At 40.0% G+C, this 15,813-nt stretch overlaps 1 protein-coding gene across 3 annotated transcripts in view; it reads left to right on the top strand.

Annotated features, from left to right (window-relative positions):
* Sec24a (SEC24 homolog A, COPII component) overlaps positions 1–15,813 on the top strand; it is a 61,121-nt gene that overhangs the window by 28,137 nt on the left and 17,171 nt on the right. For all 3 annotated transcript variants that reach the window (XM_034505764.2, XM_034505765.2, XM_076936879.1), the window contains 8 exons: positions 460–569; positions 3,424–3,536; positions 6,031–6,149; positions 9,165–9,220; positions 10,257–10,463; positions 11,697–11,817; positions 13,357–13,515; positions 14,641–14,814. In XM_034505764.2, the coding sequence (XP_034361655.1) occupies positions 460–569; positions 3,424–3,536; positions 6,031–6,149; positions 9,165–9,220; positions 10,257–10,463; positions 11,697–11,817; positions 13,357–13,515; positions 14,641–14,814 (1,059 nt within the window). The remainder of the gene's footprint in view (positions 1–459; positions 570–3,423; positions 3,537–6,030; positions 6,150–9,164; positions 9,221–10,256; positions 10,464–11,696; positions 11,818–13,356; positions 13,516–14,640; positions 14,815–15,813) is intronic.

The raw sequence follows: 15,813 nt of genomic DNA on the forward strand, positions 1-15,813 counted from the left end.
TTCTTAACATACTCTGAGCTTAGTGAATTACAAGTAAAGGCAATTGGTATTGTATAAAAGCAATTGGTGCTAATAAAACTTGCTGACCCCTTATGGCTTTACCCTGAAACAATTGCACCTTCACTGTCTGGGAGCAGCCTTCTATGTCAAAGGTTAATGTCTGTACAATTGGGAGATTTAGGAAGATGACTGGTATTTAATGAGCTTGTAATCATCCTTTCAAGCTTATTTGGAAGTCAGTAAGGATTTAGACAGGACATTGGGGGCTGGGGAGTCACAGTGACCAAAGCTGTCTGCAGAGCCGCCTGCTTTAGGAGTTTAAATAGAACCCTTTAAAAACTCAATTGCTTCCTTTATTTTTAGTTTGCATTAAATTAATTATAATACCTAAATTAATAAAAATCAAAATGTAAGGTATTGAATTAATCCTTTTATTAATAAATTGTTTGTGTTGCACAGTTCCTGAAGAATTCATGTACAACCCTTTAACCAGAGTTTATGGAGAACCTCACAAAAGACCTGAAGTCCAGAATGCTACTATTGAGTTTATGGCTCCTTCAGAGTACATGGTAAGCTTTTCTTTGTTTCTGGAGCAGGGTGTATTGGATTGTTTGTTGGTTGGTTGGTTTGTTTGTTTTTGATGTACTATGTAGCTGTGGTTGGTCTGGTATTTGCTGGTTAACTGAGGCTAGCTTCAAAGTTCCTATAATTCTGCTTTAAACTTGTGAGTAATGTGATTACAGTTGTAAGCCGTGACCCTAGCCATTATACTGAATTTTAGTAAAATGTAGAGTATCTTTTAACAAAGTTCTCTTTTTTAGCTAAGAAAGTATTTGTTCAACAAGTAGGAGTGCTTGCTATACAAGCCCAATGACCTGAGTCTCCTGCCCAGAACCCACACAAAGCTGCAAGAGGAAATCCTGGCTGGGAGTTATATTTTGACTTCCATACATGGGCTATGATGTGCATGTACTTACACATATACACATCATACACATGTCATGTACATGCACACATGTATGTGTATCTGAAGTTCTACTTCAGTATGTTGTCTATATCAAGAAATTTTCAATATAATAATGGAATCATATTTATATCTCAATTAAATCAGACTTCTGTGTTTTATAAATAATGCTACGTAATCTCAGCATTTAGGAGATAGAAGCAGGAAGGTTAGTTCAAGCCTGAATTACACTGGACTTAGGCCATTGTGGGCTATATAAATTCGTCTTCAAAAACAAATAAAAAATGGGCTGGAGATCTGTCTAGGGGTTAAGGAGGATGGAAGGGGCTGGAAGGATGACTCAGCAGTTATAGAACACTGCTGTCCTTCCAGAGGACCCAGGTTCAATTCCAAGCAACCACATGGCAGCTCACAACTCCCTATGACTCCAGTTTCTGGGGATCTGACACCCATACACATTCATACACGCAGGCAAAACACTAATGCCCATAAAATAGAAATAAAGAAGTCATTAAAAAGGGGGGTTCAGGTTAAGAGCTCTAACTACTCTTGCAGAGGACCTAAGTTCAGTTCCCAGCACTCAAGTGGCAACTCACAATGTTCTGTAACTGTGTTTTCAGGGGATCTGAGGCCCTATTCTGGCTTCTGTGTGCACTGTATACAAGTAGTGCATGTATGTACATGCAGACACTCACATATATACATAAAGTAAAAAAAAAAAAAAAAAAAAAAAAAAAAAAAAAAAAAAGCCTAGGTCTCTTGATTTAGATACTCTTACTGAGCCTTAATTGTATCTAAGCATAAAGGAATATGAAAATGATGCTAACATGTAACACTGGCTTGACTTGTCTAATGAGCTTCTTTCTTTCTTCTCTGTGTGTGTGATGTGTATTCATGTGTGTGTATGTAAGCCAAAGATGAACCTCCTGTATCATGCCTCAGGTGCTTCCATCAAGGTTTTTTGCTTTTTGTTTGAATAGGGTCTCTATGTAGCTCTGACCTGTCCTGGAATACTTGAGACCAGACTGGCCTTGAACTCATAGAGATCCACTTGTCTTTGCCTCCTGAGGGAAGCTGGGATTTAAGGCATGTATCACTAAGCCAACCCACCTTGGTTTTTTGAAACAGGATCTCTCCTTGACCTAGGACTCATTGAGTAGGCTAGGCTCACTGCTTAGAAAACCCAAGGGATCCTTCTATCTCTGCTTCCTTAGCCCTGGTTACAAACTTATGCCACCAACCTATCTTTTTCACTTGGGTTCTGGGGATTAAACTTGGACCCTCATGCTTCTGTGGCAGCACCATGTGAGCTGTTTCCCTATTTAGGGATGTATATAGTAAATTTTTTTTAACCTATATGTGAGATTTAGTCTATTTTACTTTGTAATTTATGAGGAGTCAGTCTTTTTTAATTGAGTCACTGAAGTTATTGGTAACAGTTCTCTGCCAAATTAAAGTTAAAGAACCCAAGCATTGGGCTGGAGAGATGCTTGAGAGCACTAACTGCTCTTCCAGAGGTCCTGAGTTCAATTCCCAGCAACCACCTGGTGGCTCACAACCATCTGTAATGGGATCTGATGCCCTCTTCTGGTGTGTCTAAAGACAGCTACAGTGTACTCATGTATATAAAATAAATAAAAAGAACCCAAGCATCTGCTGGTGTTACTTTAATCCCAGCAATTAAGAGGCAAGGGCAGGTAGATCTCTGAGATCAAAGCCAGCCTGTTCTACATAGTAAGTTCTAGGATAGCCAGGGCTACATAGAGACCCTGCCTTGAAAAACATTAAAGAAGAAAATTAAGAGGAGGGGAAGGAGGAAAAGAAAAAATATGCTCAATAGACAAACAAGCAAACATAAATGCATATGTTATGAAATAATTATGAAGTAAAGCAGTTGTGTTAGTACTATCTGGATCAAGGCTATAACATCAGTTGCTACAGAAATGGCTCAGGTTAAAGCACTGGTAGACTTCCAGAGGATCTAGATTTGATTCTCAGCACCCACTTGAGAGTTGACAACCATCTTGTAACTCCAATTCTAGGGACTCCAGCATCCCTTCTGTCTTCCAGGCTGTTTGCACGGGGTGTACAACAAAATACCCTGTACATTAAGTTGCCAATACTGCTATAGCATGTGTTTTTTCCTGCCTAGAAAAGTCTTCTGAGCAATGACAGACACACTTTCTTTAAATTTGAAACAAATAGTATTTTCAAATGAGCAGTTAGTTTTTTCAAAGGTATATAAGTATGTTCTGAAGGACTGCTTAAATGGGTTAGCTGAGGTCTTAGCCACTGTGGTAAATGTGAAGTGTGTCTGTACACAGGGAAGTGGTTTCCTGCTGCCTCCACTTAGTCCTGTAATAGTGTTTATGTAGTAGTTTGTTGTATGTAACCTGATTATGTCAATATTAATTTAATACTGTCGGATATATTTAATTGAACTCTTTTTTTCCCTCTAGTTACGACCACCACAACCTCCAGTGTACCTCTTTGTGTTTGATGTATCTCACAACGCAATAGAGACTGGATACTTGAATTCAGTTTGCCAGAGTTTGTTAGACAATCTGGATCTGTAAGTGTCTTAACTCAGCTTAATTTGAAACAGATAGTGTCTTCAAAATGAACCGTTAGGTTTTTGGGGTTTTATTTGTTTTTGGTTTTTGTTTTTTTTTTTTTTTTTTGAGAACAAAAACCATGTATAGCCCTGGGTGTCTGAGAACTTGCTCTGTAGATGATATCCACCTGCCTCTGTCTCCCCAGTGCTGGGGTTAAAGGATGTGTGACACCCAGTGGTTTTTTTTTTTTAAAGGTACTTACGTGATTATGTTCTGAAGGACCACATAAGTGGCTAGCTTTGGCCTTCCCTGACCCTGTGTAAATGTGAGGAGGACTATGGGGAGCTTTGGTGCCGCCGCTGGGAACACGCTGCTGGGCTGCTTCCTGTAATCCTGTTTCTCACCCCTTTCCACTTGACTCTTTGCTTTCTGTCTTTTTTGGTTTTGTTTTTTTATTTTTTAGAAACAGGGTTTCTCTGTGTAACAGCCCTGGCTGTTCTGGAACTTGCTTTGTAGACTAATATACCAGGCTGGCCTCGAACTCACTGAGATCCTCCTGCCTCTACCTCCCTACAGCTGGGACTAAAAGTGTGCACCCTCATGCCCAGGAGCACTTGACTATTTTCAAGTAGATCCCAGCCATCATATCATTTGCCTTTAAAGTATAAGGTACTACTCTGTAGTCAAGGCAGGTCTCAGTCAGTCTGGCTTTACACTTTCAGCAGTCTTCCTGCCTCAGATTCCTGAGTGCTGGGATTACAGACATGAGCTCAGTGCTAGCGGTGGTATGATTTTTATCACCTAGTTCATTTTTTTTTTATTACTTGTCTCAACCAATATTGTATCATAGGCTCACTAGAGTAAAAGCTCAAATAGTGTACATGTGCTCCATTTGGTTGTTACAGTTCTAGAGCTACGTTACAGTTCTATGTTACAGTTCTAGAGCTATGTTACAGTTCTATGTTACAGTTCTAGAGCTATGTTTTAAATGTTATACACACAGAATACAACATAAAAATTAGTGTGACCTTTCAGTACAAGAAATGATAGGCTGATTTCCCCACAAACTGAGTAATTCTCTCATATTGGCCAAGGGCGTTCTTGCTCCTCTGTGTATTTGTATCTCACAGTCTAAGCTATATATGGGAACCAAGCATGAAAAAGGCTCGAAGCTAGTTCTTTTGCCACTAAGAAATTTTGTTCTGTATGTTGGGTCCTTTAAAAGATATTTTTGATCTTCTTATTCTTTTTTGTTGTTTGTTTGTTTTTGTTTTTGTTTTTGTTTTTTTTTCCGAGATAGGGTTTCTCCGTGTAGCCCTGACTATCCTGGAACTCACTCTGTAGACCAGGCTGGCCTCGAACTCAGAAATTCGCCTGCCTCTGCCTCCCAAGTGCTGGGATTAAAGGCATGCACCACCACCGCCTAGCTGATCTTCTTATTCTTAAAGGCATTAAATAATAGAAAAAGTTTGTGTAATTTTTTTAAATAGATGCAGTAGCAAAATTTACATTGCATTTAATTTTCTTTTTTTAAGATGTGTTTTTTATGCATGTATGAGTGTTTTGCCTGCATGTATGTATGTGCACCACATGTGTACCTGTTGCCAGAGGAAGTCAGAATTGAACATTGAGTCCTCTAAAATTGGAGTTACAGACAGTTGTAAGCTGTCATGTGGGTGCTGGGAATTAAACTGAGTCCTCTGCAAGAGTAGCCAGTGTTTTTAACCACTTGGCTATCTCTCCAGCCCCTACAATGCAGTTTACAATGCTATATCACAACTTTTTTTTTTTTCTAAGATTTTATTTTATTTATGAGTACATTGTAGCTGTCTTCAGACATACCAGAAGAGGGCATCAGATCCCGTCATAGATGGTTGTGAGCTACTATGTGGTTGCTGGGAATTGAACTCAGGACCTTCAGAAGAGCAGTCAGTGCTCTTAACCACTGAGCCATCTCTCCAGCCCTATATCACAACTTTTTGATGCATTCTTTTTCCTGTGATGTTGGAAACTGAGCCCAGAGCCTTATACCTGTCTGCCAAGTTCTCTACCATGGAGCTAAATTTCTGGCCCCAAGTGTTCTTTATAAAATAACTTGAATTTGGGCCCAGTTTTGTACATATTTTCCAGGTTTTTAAAAACTCACATATACCAAAAAAATCTTTACACCTTTATTATAGAAGTAGCTGATTTTAAAGTGCTGCAGTTTTGCTGCTTTTTATTGGTTATTTGCTCTTTCACTTGAAGAGGGTGTTTTCACAGCAGGTAAATCTTAACTGCTGTAAGCACCTATGTATGCTGGGCCACTCTGTACTATTACAGTGCATGCTTACATGTGACACTAAGTAGATAGATAGATGATAGATAGATGATAGATAGATAGATAGATAGATAGATAGATAGATAGATAGATAGACGGATAGTGTGTGTGTGTGTATGTGTGTGTGTGTGTGTGTGTGTGTTAGTGTGTGTGAACAATGATTAAAACTTTTTTTATGAATTTGTTTCTAGGCTTCCTGGCAACACTAGGACAAAAATCGGTTTCATAACATTTGATAGCACTATCCATTTCTACAGTCTTCAGGAAGGTCTCTCCCAGCCTCAGATGCTAATAGTTTCAGATATTGACGGTATGTGTTATACTCAAACTCACTCAACTGCCTGGAGAATTGTCCCTTTCAGAAATGTTTCCTGAAGTGTTTGGTGTGTCAGGAATGTGTCATGACTCTAGTATAATAAAGAGAAATCTTTTTTTTTTTTTTTTTTTTTTTTTTTTTCAGAGCTAAACCCACTAAATAGGCCAGGCTGGCCTTAAACTTGTGTGTACCACAGGGCCAGGACGGAGAAAAGTCCTGAGTAGATAGTTGCTAAACTGATGGTGTTATGGGAGTCTTTAAGTCCAGTCTCATTTTATCAGGGACCAGAAGGGTTATGGAGGAGAAATGATTGCTGAGCAAGGAAACAAAGTCAGCTGGTGTTAGAGCTTGTGGGAGATGTGGCTGTGTCTTTCCTTTCGAAGTACCTGAGGGCTGTGGGTGTCGCTGTGTGGGAGAACTGCCTATGCCACATAGACAGCAAAGGAAGTTCATCACTGACATGGGATGAAAGACAGACCTTGAAGCTCAAAAACAGACCCTGGGAGACAGTCAAGTGATTCATTATCAAGGCTATTAGTGAGGGAAAACTGACATGGAAAAGAGTGAGTTCGTACTGTTTGAAGAGAATTCAGTAAACTAAATGTGTAGCACAGGCTTGTGACCCCAGCACTGGGAAGGAGACAGGAAACTCACTGCAGCCTAGGCCAGCCTCACCTCCATTGTGAGTGCCAGGCCAGCCAAGAATGAATAGTGAGACCCTGTCTCAAAAAAAACCCAGAAAGAAGTAAACTTAAGAGTCAAAAATATGCCAGGCAATGGTGACGAGCACCTTTAATTCCACCACCGAAGAGACAGAGGTGGGAGGATCTCTGATGACTTCCTACAAGTAACACTTAAAACACAGGCAGTTAGAGGGGAAAGCAAAAACACAGAATTGGTTTTTAGCAATATTAAAAGCTTTTACTGGGCTGGCAAGTTGACCCACTAGGTAAAGCAAGCCTCATGACCTGAGCCTGACACCTGGAACCCAAATAAGCAGATGGAGAAAACATACTCCTGAAAGCTGTCTTCTAAACTCCAAATGCATGCTGTGCCTCCCCCACTGCATACAGACAGACATATAAATAACCTTTGCTGACAGGTTGGAGAGGCTCAGCAGTGAGTACTTGTCGAACATTCGTGAATCCCCAACACCACATAAAACCATGCACGGTAAATATGCCAGTCAGTGGTGGTACCTGTAATCCCAGCACTTAACTCTCAGAGGCCACCCAGCACTTGGAAGGATGAGACAGCTGGACCATTGAGCTCAAGGCCAGCCCAGCTTGCACTACACAGCAAGTTCCAGGCCAACTGGGCCTACATAGTAAAGCCCTGTTTTTTATTTTTGTTTGTTTGGTTTTGGTTTTATTTTGTTTTAAAACGGCAGAAAGATCCAAGTTCAAGTTCACCCTCAGCTACATAGAAAGTTCAGCGAGAGCCTGGAATATGTGAGACCCTGTCTCAAAAACAAAAATAAATTTTGATGGGTATGGTAGCATATACCTGTAATACAAACCTTTGGGGGAGGTATTACAGAAATTTGAAGCCAACCTGAAGTACATAGTAAAGCCCTGTCTTAAAAGACTTGTGGCTGGGATCTCACTGAGTAATGGAATGTTCCCTTCACTTATGTGAGGCCCTGGGTTTAGTCCCTAGAACTGCAAAAGAAAACAAAATGCCAGTTTACTAGGAAATACTCTATATAGAGAGGAAAACAGCCCATGGTGGGGGGGGGGGGGGGGCGGGAAATACTTGTAATTATGTATCTGATAATGAATTTTTTTAAAGGTGCATTCATTTTATTTATATGACTACACTGTAGCTGTCTTCAGACAAACCGGAAGAGGACATTGGATCTCATTACAGATGCTTGTGGTGCTGGGAATTGAACTCAGGACCTCTGGAAGAACAGTCAGTGAAAACTGACTTAACCTCTGAGCCATCTTTCCAACCCCCATAATAATTTTTTTTAATTTATTTATTTTATCTATGAATATGTGTCTCTGAGTCTGCTAATGTCTGATCAGAAGTTTCAGAGGTCACTGGATCCCCTGAAACTAGAGTTACAGACAGTTGTAAGCTCCTGACATGGGTGCTAGGATTTGAATTAGCATCTTCTGGAAGAACAAATGTTCTTAACCTACTGGGCTATAACTCCAACCCTAATAATGAATTTAAGATGGAAAATAAATTTAAAATATATTTTTCTTAGAAATTACATTTCTTTTCTTTGATGAAATCAAACTAGGCAAAGAACATGTGTGCATGAAGAATTATAAGGAATTTACATGTTCATTTTCTCACTTATCAAAAAGTAAGATTTTTTTTTTGGTCTTTCGAGACAGGGTTTAAAGTAAGAATTTTTATGAAGGTCTAAAAAATTAGTAAAACATTTTTGTCTTCAGACAAGATCTCATGCACACTAGGCTGGCCTTGAGCAGGGGTTTGTCTTTTCCTTTTGATGGTGCTTTATAAGCTGGACATTGTAGTGTACACTTGTGGTCTCCGCACGAGGGAGACAGAAGTAGTGCAGTGTAGTGTCCTTTAGGGAGAAGCAGCATTGCCTGTATGACAAAAATAACAGTGAATTAGTACTTCAGATAGAAACAAAGCATTGTTATACGTTCTGTTAAGTGCCTTCAGAGTTATGCCAGAAAGTAATGTTGGATCCCCTGGAACTGGAATTACAGATAGTTGTGAGCCACATGTATGCTGGCGACTGAACCTGGGTCCTCTAGAAGAACAGCTAGAGGTCTTAACTGTTAACCCATCTCTCCAACCCCACAGCTGTCTTTCTCATACTAAAAATGTGTCTTTGCAAGGTGTAGTAACCACACAGCCTTAATCCTAGCACTTGGGAGACAGAGGCAAGTGAATCTCTGTGAGTTTTAGGGCAAACTGGTCTACTTTAAGAGTTTCAAAGCCACACAGTAAAAGCCTGTATTAAAAAAAAAAAAATCAAGAGAAAAGATAAATAATAAAATGAATGCTTCTTTACTCTTTCAGATGTTTTTATACCTATGCCAGAGAACCTACTAGTAAACTTAAATGAAAGTAAAGAGGTAAGGCACGCTTTCCTACCTGCCATGTTCAACACTGAGCTTTCCGTTGATGTTTTTAGGCTATGTGCACTTTATATCTACTTTTAGTTTACGTTCATTAGATGGACAGTTCTTGAGGTCAGCCTTGTACTGGTTTTTACTCTAAGGCGGCAGGTTCTCTGTGGTGGAGCTGAAGTTGAGTCTCTTCCCAAGGGAAGGGCATCTGGAGGAGGCTTGTCCTGCAGGTCGGGCCACGTGGGAAGAGGGAGGGCTGCTGAAAGAAGGCTGCTGATCACTGCGGAAGCACATAGCCAGGCTGCTCTCAGTGCTTTTGCTTTTCTGATTCACAGAGTGTCATTGGGTCAGTTCAGAAGAAACTCTTATTACCTGCCTGGAAATTGCCATGACATAATACAGTGAGAGGTGAACAGAATGTGTCTGAAGGGGGGATGTTGTCTACCCTGTACCTGCATATATGCCGTAGGGTAACATTTAACTAGCAAGTCTGTGCTCACCACTTTTGTCAGTGGAGACTGTGCTGTAGCACAAAATATTTTTCCCCATTAATTCTCTTATCTGTACAACCTAACTTAAATAGGCAGCTGGTTTTGACTTTGTTTTTCTTTTGTAGTAATACTACTAGTTGGCATCGTTACTGGATATCTTAGATTATGCAACAGGAAAGAGTTAAACTCACTTTGGAACTTAAAAGAATAAAGTATGTAAAGGTGATAGAGAAAGCCATGTTTCATGGCATTAAAATAGATAATTTTCTAAATTGTGATGGTTCTTTTGCATACATTCTGGACTTACAGTCTTGCTGGACTATTGCATGTGCAAGAACTGCAAGGACCCAGTTTTGATGTCTTGCTTGCCAATTTATAATGTTTACTTAAAGTGGCTTTCTTGTCATTGACCGACTTCATTGTTTATTGTACTGTCCATAGATTCTCAGATCATCATCATGAATCAGTGTCCTGTCTATTGTATTAAATAATGATATATTGTAAAAACATTTCATTGTAACATTCTTGAGTCTTCTTGCTTATTTCACAAGCTCGTCCAAGATTTACTGAAAACGTTGCCACAAATGTTTACTAAGACGCTGGAGACCCAGAGTGCCTTGGGTCCTGCACTTCAGGCTGCATTTAAGCTGATATCACCAACTGGTGGTCGAATGTCTGTCTTCCAAACACAACTCCCAACGCTTGGTGTAGGAGCCCTGAAACCTCGTGAGGAGCCCAACCAAAGGTCATCTGCTAAGGTTAGACCACCAGGTCTAACCTAGCCTGGTCTGTGCTGGAGCTATTCCTTTCACCAGAGAGCTTGTTTTCCATTTGTTTTGTTTGTCATCTGTGAGGAGGATGGACTGTTAATAATTAATAAGTGTCACTTCTGTTTCCACATAATTGTCCTATTATTTTTCTATACCTGCCTGATACATCTGTGCTTTACTATCTTTAATTATTTTAGGCTGTTAGAAATCCAACCTGGCTTTGATGAGAAAGTCTGGAAGACTAAGAGAATTAATTTGCTAGGGGCAAAGTGGGACCAAAATGACCATTAGAAATGACCATAATTTGGAGCTGGCCAGTGGTGCCACACACCTTTAATCCCAGAACTTGAGAGGCAGAGGCAATCGGATCTCTATGATGTTGAGGTTAGCCTGACATACAGAGTGATTATTCTAGGACAGCCAGGTATACACAGAGAAACCCTGTTTCAAAAAAAAAAAAAAAAAAAAATATATATATATATATATATATATATATATATATATATATATATATATATATATAAAATGAAAGAAAATGGTCGAGGCAGAGGCAGGCGGATTTCTGAGTTCGAGGCCAGCTTGGTCTACCGAGTGAGTTCCAGGACAGCCAAGGCTATACAGAGAAACCCTGTCTCGAAAAAACCAAAAAAAAAAAAAAAAAAGAAAAGAAAATGGTCATAATTTGGTAGTCTAACAGCCAAGGATTGCTTCTGAGCTGCTTTTGTTTAAGAAGGTTAGGAATTTGCATTTCCCAAAAGATAAGAGAAAAGCAGGTCCACTATATAACATAGTTCCCAGGTCAGTCCTGGCCAGACAACGTAAGTTCTAATGCCCATTAGATAGAGAGTCTGCACTTAGGAACTGGCTCCTTGCGTCCTGTTTCTCTGTAGATGAGGAGCGATGGTGCTACTGCCCACCTCTTAGGGTAGCTGAACAGACTGGACACATGCCATGGAGGAGTCATTAACGTGTCCTCATTGATGGAGGGCTGAAGTGAAAATAATAGTTACCTTTGTCTTTTAATTACAAAGTTAATAATAATGACTATGATAATAGAGGTTTTTCTTTTCTCTTTCTTTTTTTTTAAAAAGTATTTCTTCTTAATAGTGAACAGAATAGACATGAGCCTTCAGTGAGTGCTTTAACACAGGTATTAACCTAACTATGCATTTATTTTTTTGATGAATTTAAATTTTTCTCTTTATGTTCTGCAATTAATAGGAAATACACCTGACACCATCCACTGACTTCTATAAGAAATTAGCCTTGGACTGTTCTGGGCAGCAGGCAGCTGTTGACTTATTCCTTCTCAGTGGACAGTATTCCGATTTGGCTTCTCTAGGTACGTTCTTGCTCCTTCCTTCCTTCCTCCCTTCTGTTGTTGGTTGGTTTTGTTTTGGGGGGGTTGTTTTGGGAGTTTTTATTTTGGGGGGTTTTTTGTTTGTTTGTTTGTTTTTTTGAGACAAAGTCTCAGGTAGCCCAGGCTGACCTTGAACTTCCTCTGGGTCCCAAAATAGCCCTGATCTCTCAATTCTCCTGCTCCCTCCTCTCACGTGCTGCAAACACAGATTTGTGCTGTCACACCCAGCAGCGTGACTTCTATTTAATGTTTTGTTTGTTTGTTTGGATTTTTATTAAATGAATATCAGAATGATATTATAATAGTGTTCTAAATAGGTGAAAATAAGCTTTATTCTTTGGGAAGGTTAGTCTTAGTCATTGTTCTCACTGTTGTTTCAGTTTTCCTGTTTTAAATTATTTTTTCCATTAATTTATTTCTATTTGTATATATGTGGGTACATGTGGAGGTCAGGAGTTGACTCTCCTATGTGGGTCCAGGGTCAGACTCAGGCTGTCTGGTTTGATGGAAGGCACTTTCACCCACCGAGCCATCATGCTGGCCCAGTTCTCTTTTTATGAAATGGGTCTTAGTATTACCCAAATCTTGGCCTCAGTAATCATTTCCGCCCCCCACCATAACCCACCCCAACCTCTCAAGTAGCTGAAACCATATGCATGTGCACCGTGCCTGGCCACGTGCTGACAGGTTGCTTTATCAAACATTTTAATGTATTAAACTTGATTTTCTTGTAATTTTTTTAAAATGTTTTTTCAAGACTGTTTGTCTATGTAGCCCTGGCTGTCCTAGAACTCACTCTGTAGATCAGGCTAGCCTCAAACTCAGAGATCCACCTGCCTCTGCCTCCCAAGTGTAGAGATTAAAGGTGTGTACCTCCATGCCCACCTTTTTTTTCTTTTCTTTTCTTTTTTTTTTTTTTATTTAAAGAGACAGTGTCTCTTTTCATAGCCCTGGCTATCTCAGAACTCACTATGTAGACTAGCCCAGCCCAGAAATCACAGAAATCTACTTACCTCTTGCTCCCAAGTGCTGGGAGTAAAATCATATACCATTACACATGACATTGTACTCTCAATTTAGTATAAGGGAGGTAGAAAAATTGCTTGCTATAGCACTAATTTATAAAGGAGTAGAATATTCTTTTTGGTGGTACTTGGAGACATCAGAGAAGAATGTGTACAGTTGCTTTCATGTGAAGTATTAGTAGTTACTATTTTAGAAGAGTGTATTGAGAGGCTGAAGCCTGAGGGGTGTGTGTGGGTACAATATAACCGAAATTATGTTGCCCACATTATGGCTCACAACCACCTATAACTTCAGCTTTAGAGCATTTGGTTCCTCTGGCCTCTGTAGGCACTTGTTCTCTTGTGTACAGACCCAACATGTGCACCTAATTTAAAATGATAAAAGTGGAAGTAAATGTGTAATATAGTCACACACACACACACACACACACACACACACACACACACACACACGTGTGAATAGAAGGATGGCTAAAAGGAATGTGTTCTCTTCCAGGCTGTATCTCTCGGTACTCAGCAGGCAGTGTGTATTACTACCCCTCATACCATCATCAACACAATCCAGTGCAAGTACAGAAACTACAGAAGGAACTACACAGGTACCTCACGAGGAAGATTGGATTTGAGGCAGTCATGAGGATCCGGTGCACCAAAGGTAGGAACACTTTTTCCCTCATAGATTGTACATGATAAAAATACATATCTTACAAGATTTACCCTACAGAGATACATTGAGTTTTAGACTGTGAAATTATACAATATGTAATTAAAGGGGGGAAAAAAGCTATTTAAAATTGGGAAATATTAGGGCTGGAAAAGTGGCTCAGCCGTCCAAAGCATTTACTGTTCTTGCAGATGATCTAAGCATCCACAGTGGCTCACAACTACCTGTAGTCCAGCTCCAGGGCATCAGATGCCTCTGCCCTCTGTGGCTCCTGCACTCATGTGTACAAACCCACATACAGGCACGCACTTGTACATAACTTAAAATAATAACAATCTTTTTTTTTTTTTTTTTTGGTTTTTCGAGACAGGGTTTCTCTGTGTAGCCCTGGCTGTCCTGGAACTCACTCTGTAGACCAGGCTGGCCTCAAACTCAGAAATCCACCTGCCTCTGCCTCCCAAGTGCTGGGATTAAAGGTGTGCACCACCACCACCCAGCAATAACAATCTTTAAAAATAGGGAATATTATGAATGTATTTAAAACTACTGAACTGTGTACATTAAAATGGTACATTTTATGCTATGTCGGTTATTTCAGCTTTTTAAAAAGGGGGCCAAATCTCCAAAGAAAACACATGGGTGTACCATACAACGCTCACATGCGTGCATGTGTGTGTACTAAATATGGAATCAAAATGCTGGTCCCAGAGAGACAGCTCAGCAGGTAAAGGACTTGCTGCCACACCTGATAACCCGAGTTCAATCCCTGGGACCTACATGATAGAAGGAGAGAACTAACTCTTGTACATTGTCCTTTGACCTCCACATGTGTGTGCATTGTGGTGCACAGGTGTCCTCTCCCCAAATTAAGTGAATATATATATAACAAAGATAAACTTTTAAAGATAAAATAAAATGCTGGTATATACTGCCAGTGTCCTCCAAAAAGATTTCTGAAAATGTACTTTCTCACTATCATTTAAGGAAATGCCCACTGCCCCTCAACATCACTGAGTGTGCTGTCTTCTCTAAGCTATTTTACTATCTGATAAGGGAGTGGGATGAAATATTCATAAGTAAGCACATAACAATCATGGTAACAACATTTTATTCTAGGTCTTTCCATTCATACTTTCCATGGGAACTTCTTCGTCCGTTCTACAGACTTACTGTCTCTTCCCAATGTAAACCCAGATGCTGGGTATGCAGTACAGATGTCAGTAGAAGAAAGTCTGACTGACACCCAGCTGGTCTCTTTTCAGTCAGCACTCTTATATACATCAAGTAAAGGTAAGTTTTGTTTGTATTATCACAAAAAAAAAAAAAAAAAAACATGATAACCTACCCTCTTGCTTTTTTTTGTTTGTTTGTTTTGTTTTGTTTTGTTTTGTTTTGTTTTTTGAGACAGGGTTTCTCTGTATAGCCCTGGCTATCCTGGAACTCACTCTGTAGACCAGGCTGGGCTCGAATTCAGAAATCCGCCTGCCTCTGCCTCCCAAGTGCTGGGATTAAACCTCTTGCATTTTTTGATACAGAATTTCTGTGCTCTGCTCTGGCTGGCCTGGAACTAGCTGTATAGACCAGGCTAGCCTCAGATCCATAGAGATTCACCTGCCTATGCTTCCCATGTCCTGAGATTAAAGGCCACTACACCCAGCTGAGACCTAGCCTCCCAACAGATGTGTAAGTGTATAGTCCATGACTAACTAAGCACCAAGTTTAAGGAGAGGGTAAGCTTTATAGTGTGCTTCTGTCTCTGTGGCTCATGGTATTCTCTTCTTAGGATGAAAGGTCACTATCGCTCAACTTTTTTTTTTTTTTTTTTTTTGAGACAAAACCACTGTATATAAGCACACTGTGCTGCCCTTGAACTTGAGCTCCTCCTACCTCAGATTCCTAACTGAATCTGGCATGCATCACCCACTACTCCTAGTTAACAACAGATATTTATCTATGATCAGACATTCTGGTTAAAAAAAAATTCTCTTTAGGCTGGAGAGATGGCTCAGTGGTTAACAGTGCTTTCTGCTCTTCCAGAGGACCCAGAGCTGCCTATAGCTCCAGGGGATCTTAAACCTTCTGGCTTCTGTGGTCACCTAAACACATGTGGCATGCATACATATGTACATGCATAAATAAAAATAACTAAATCTTCAAAAATCCCATTAGGGCTGGAGAGACAGCTCAGTGAACACAGGGACTTGCTGGCTAGCTAGTCTAGTAGAAATGATAAGCTCATTTTCTTCCTTCCTTCCCTCCTTCCTTTCTTTTAAGTGTGAGGTCCTGGAT

Source organism: Arvicanthis niloticus, chromosome 6 (assembly GCF_011762505.2).
Source record: "Arvicanthis niloticus isolate mArvNil1 chromosome 6, mArvNil1.pat.X, whole genome shotgun sequence".
Taxonomy (NCBI): Eukaryota; Metazoa; Chordata; class Mammalia; order Rodentia; family Muridae; genus Arvicanthis; species Arvicanthis niloticus.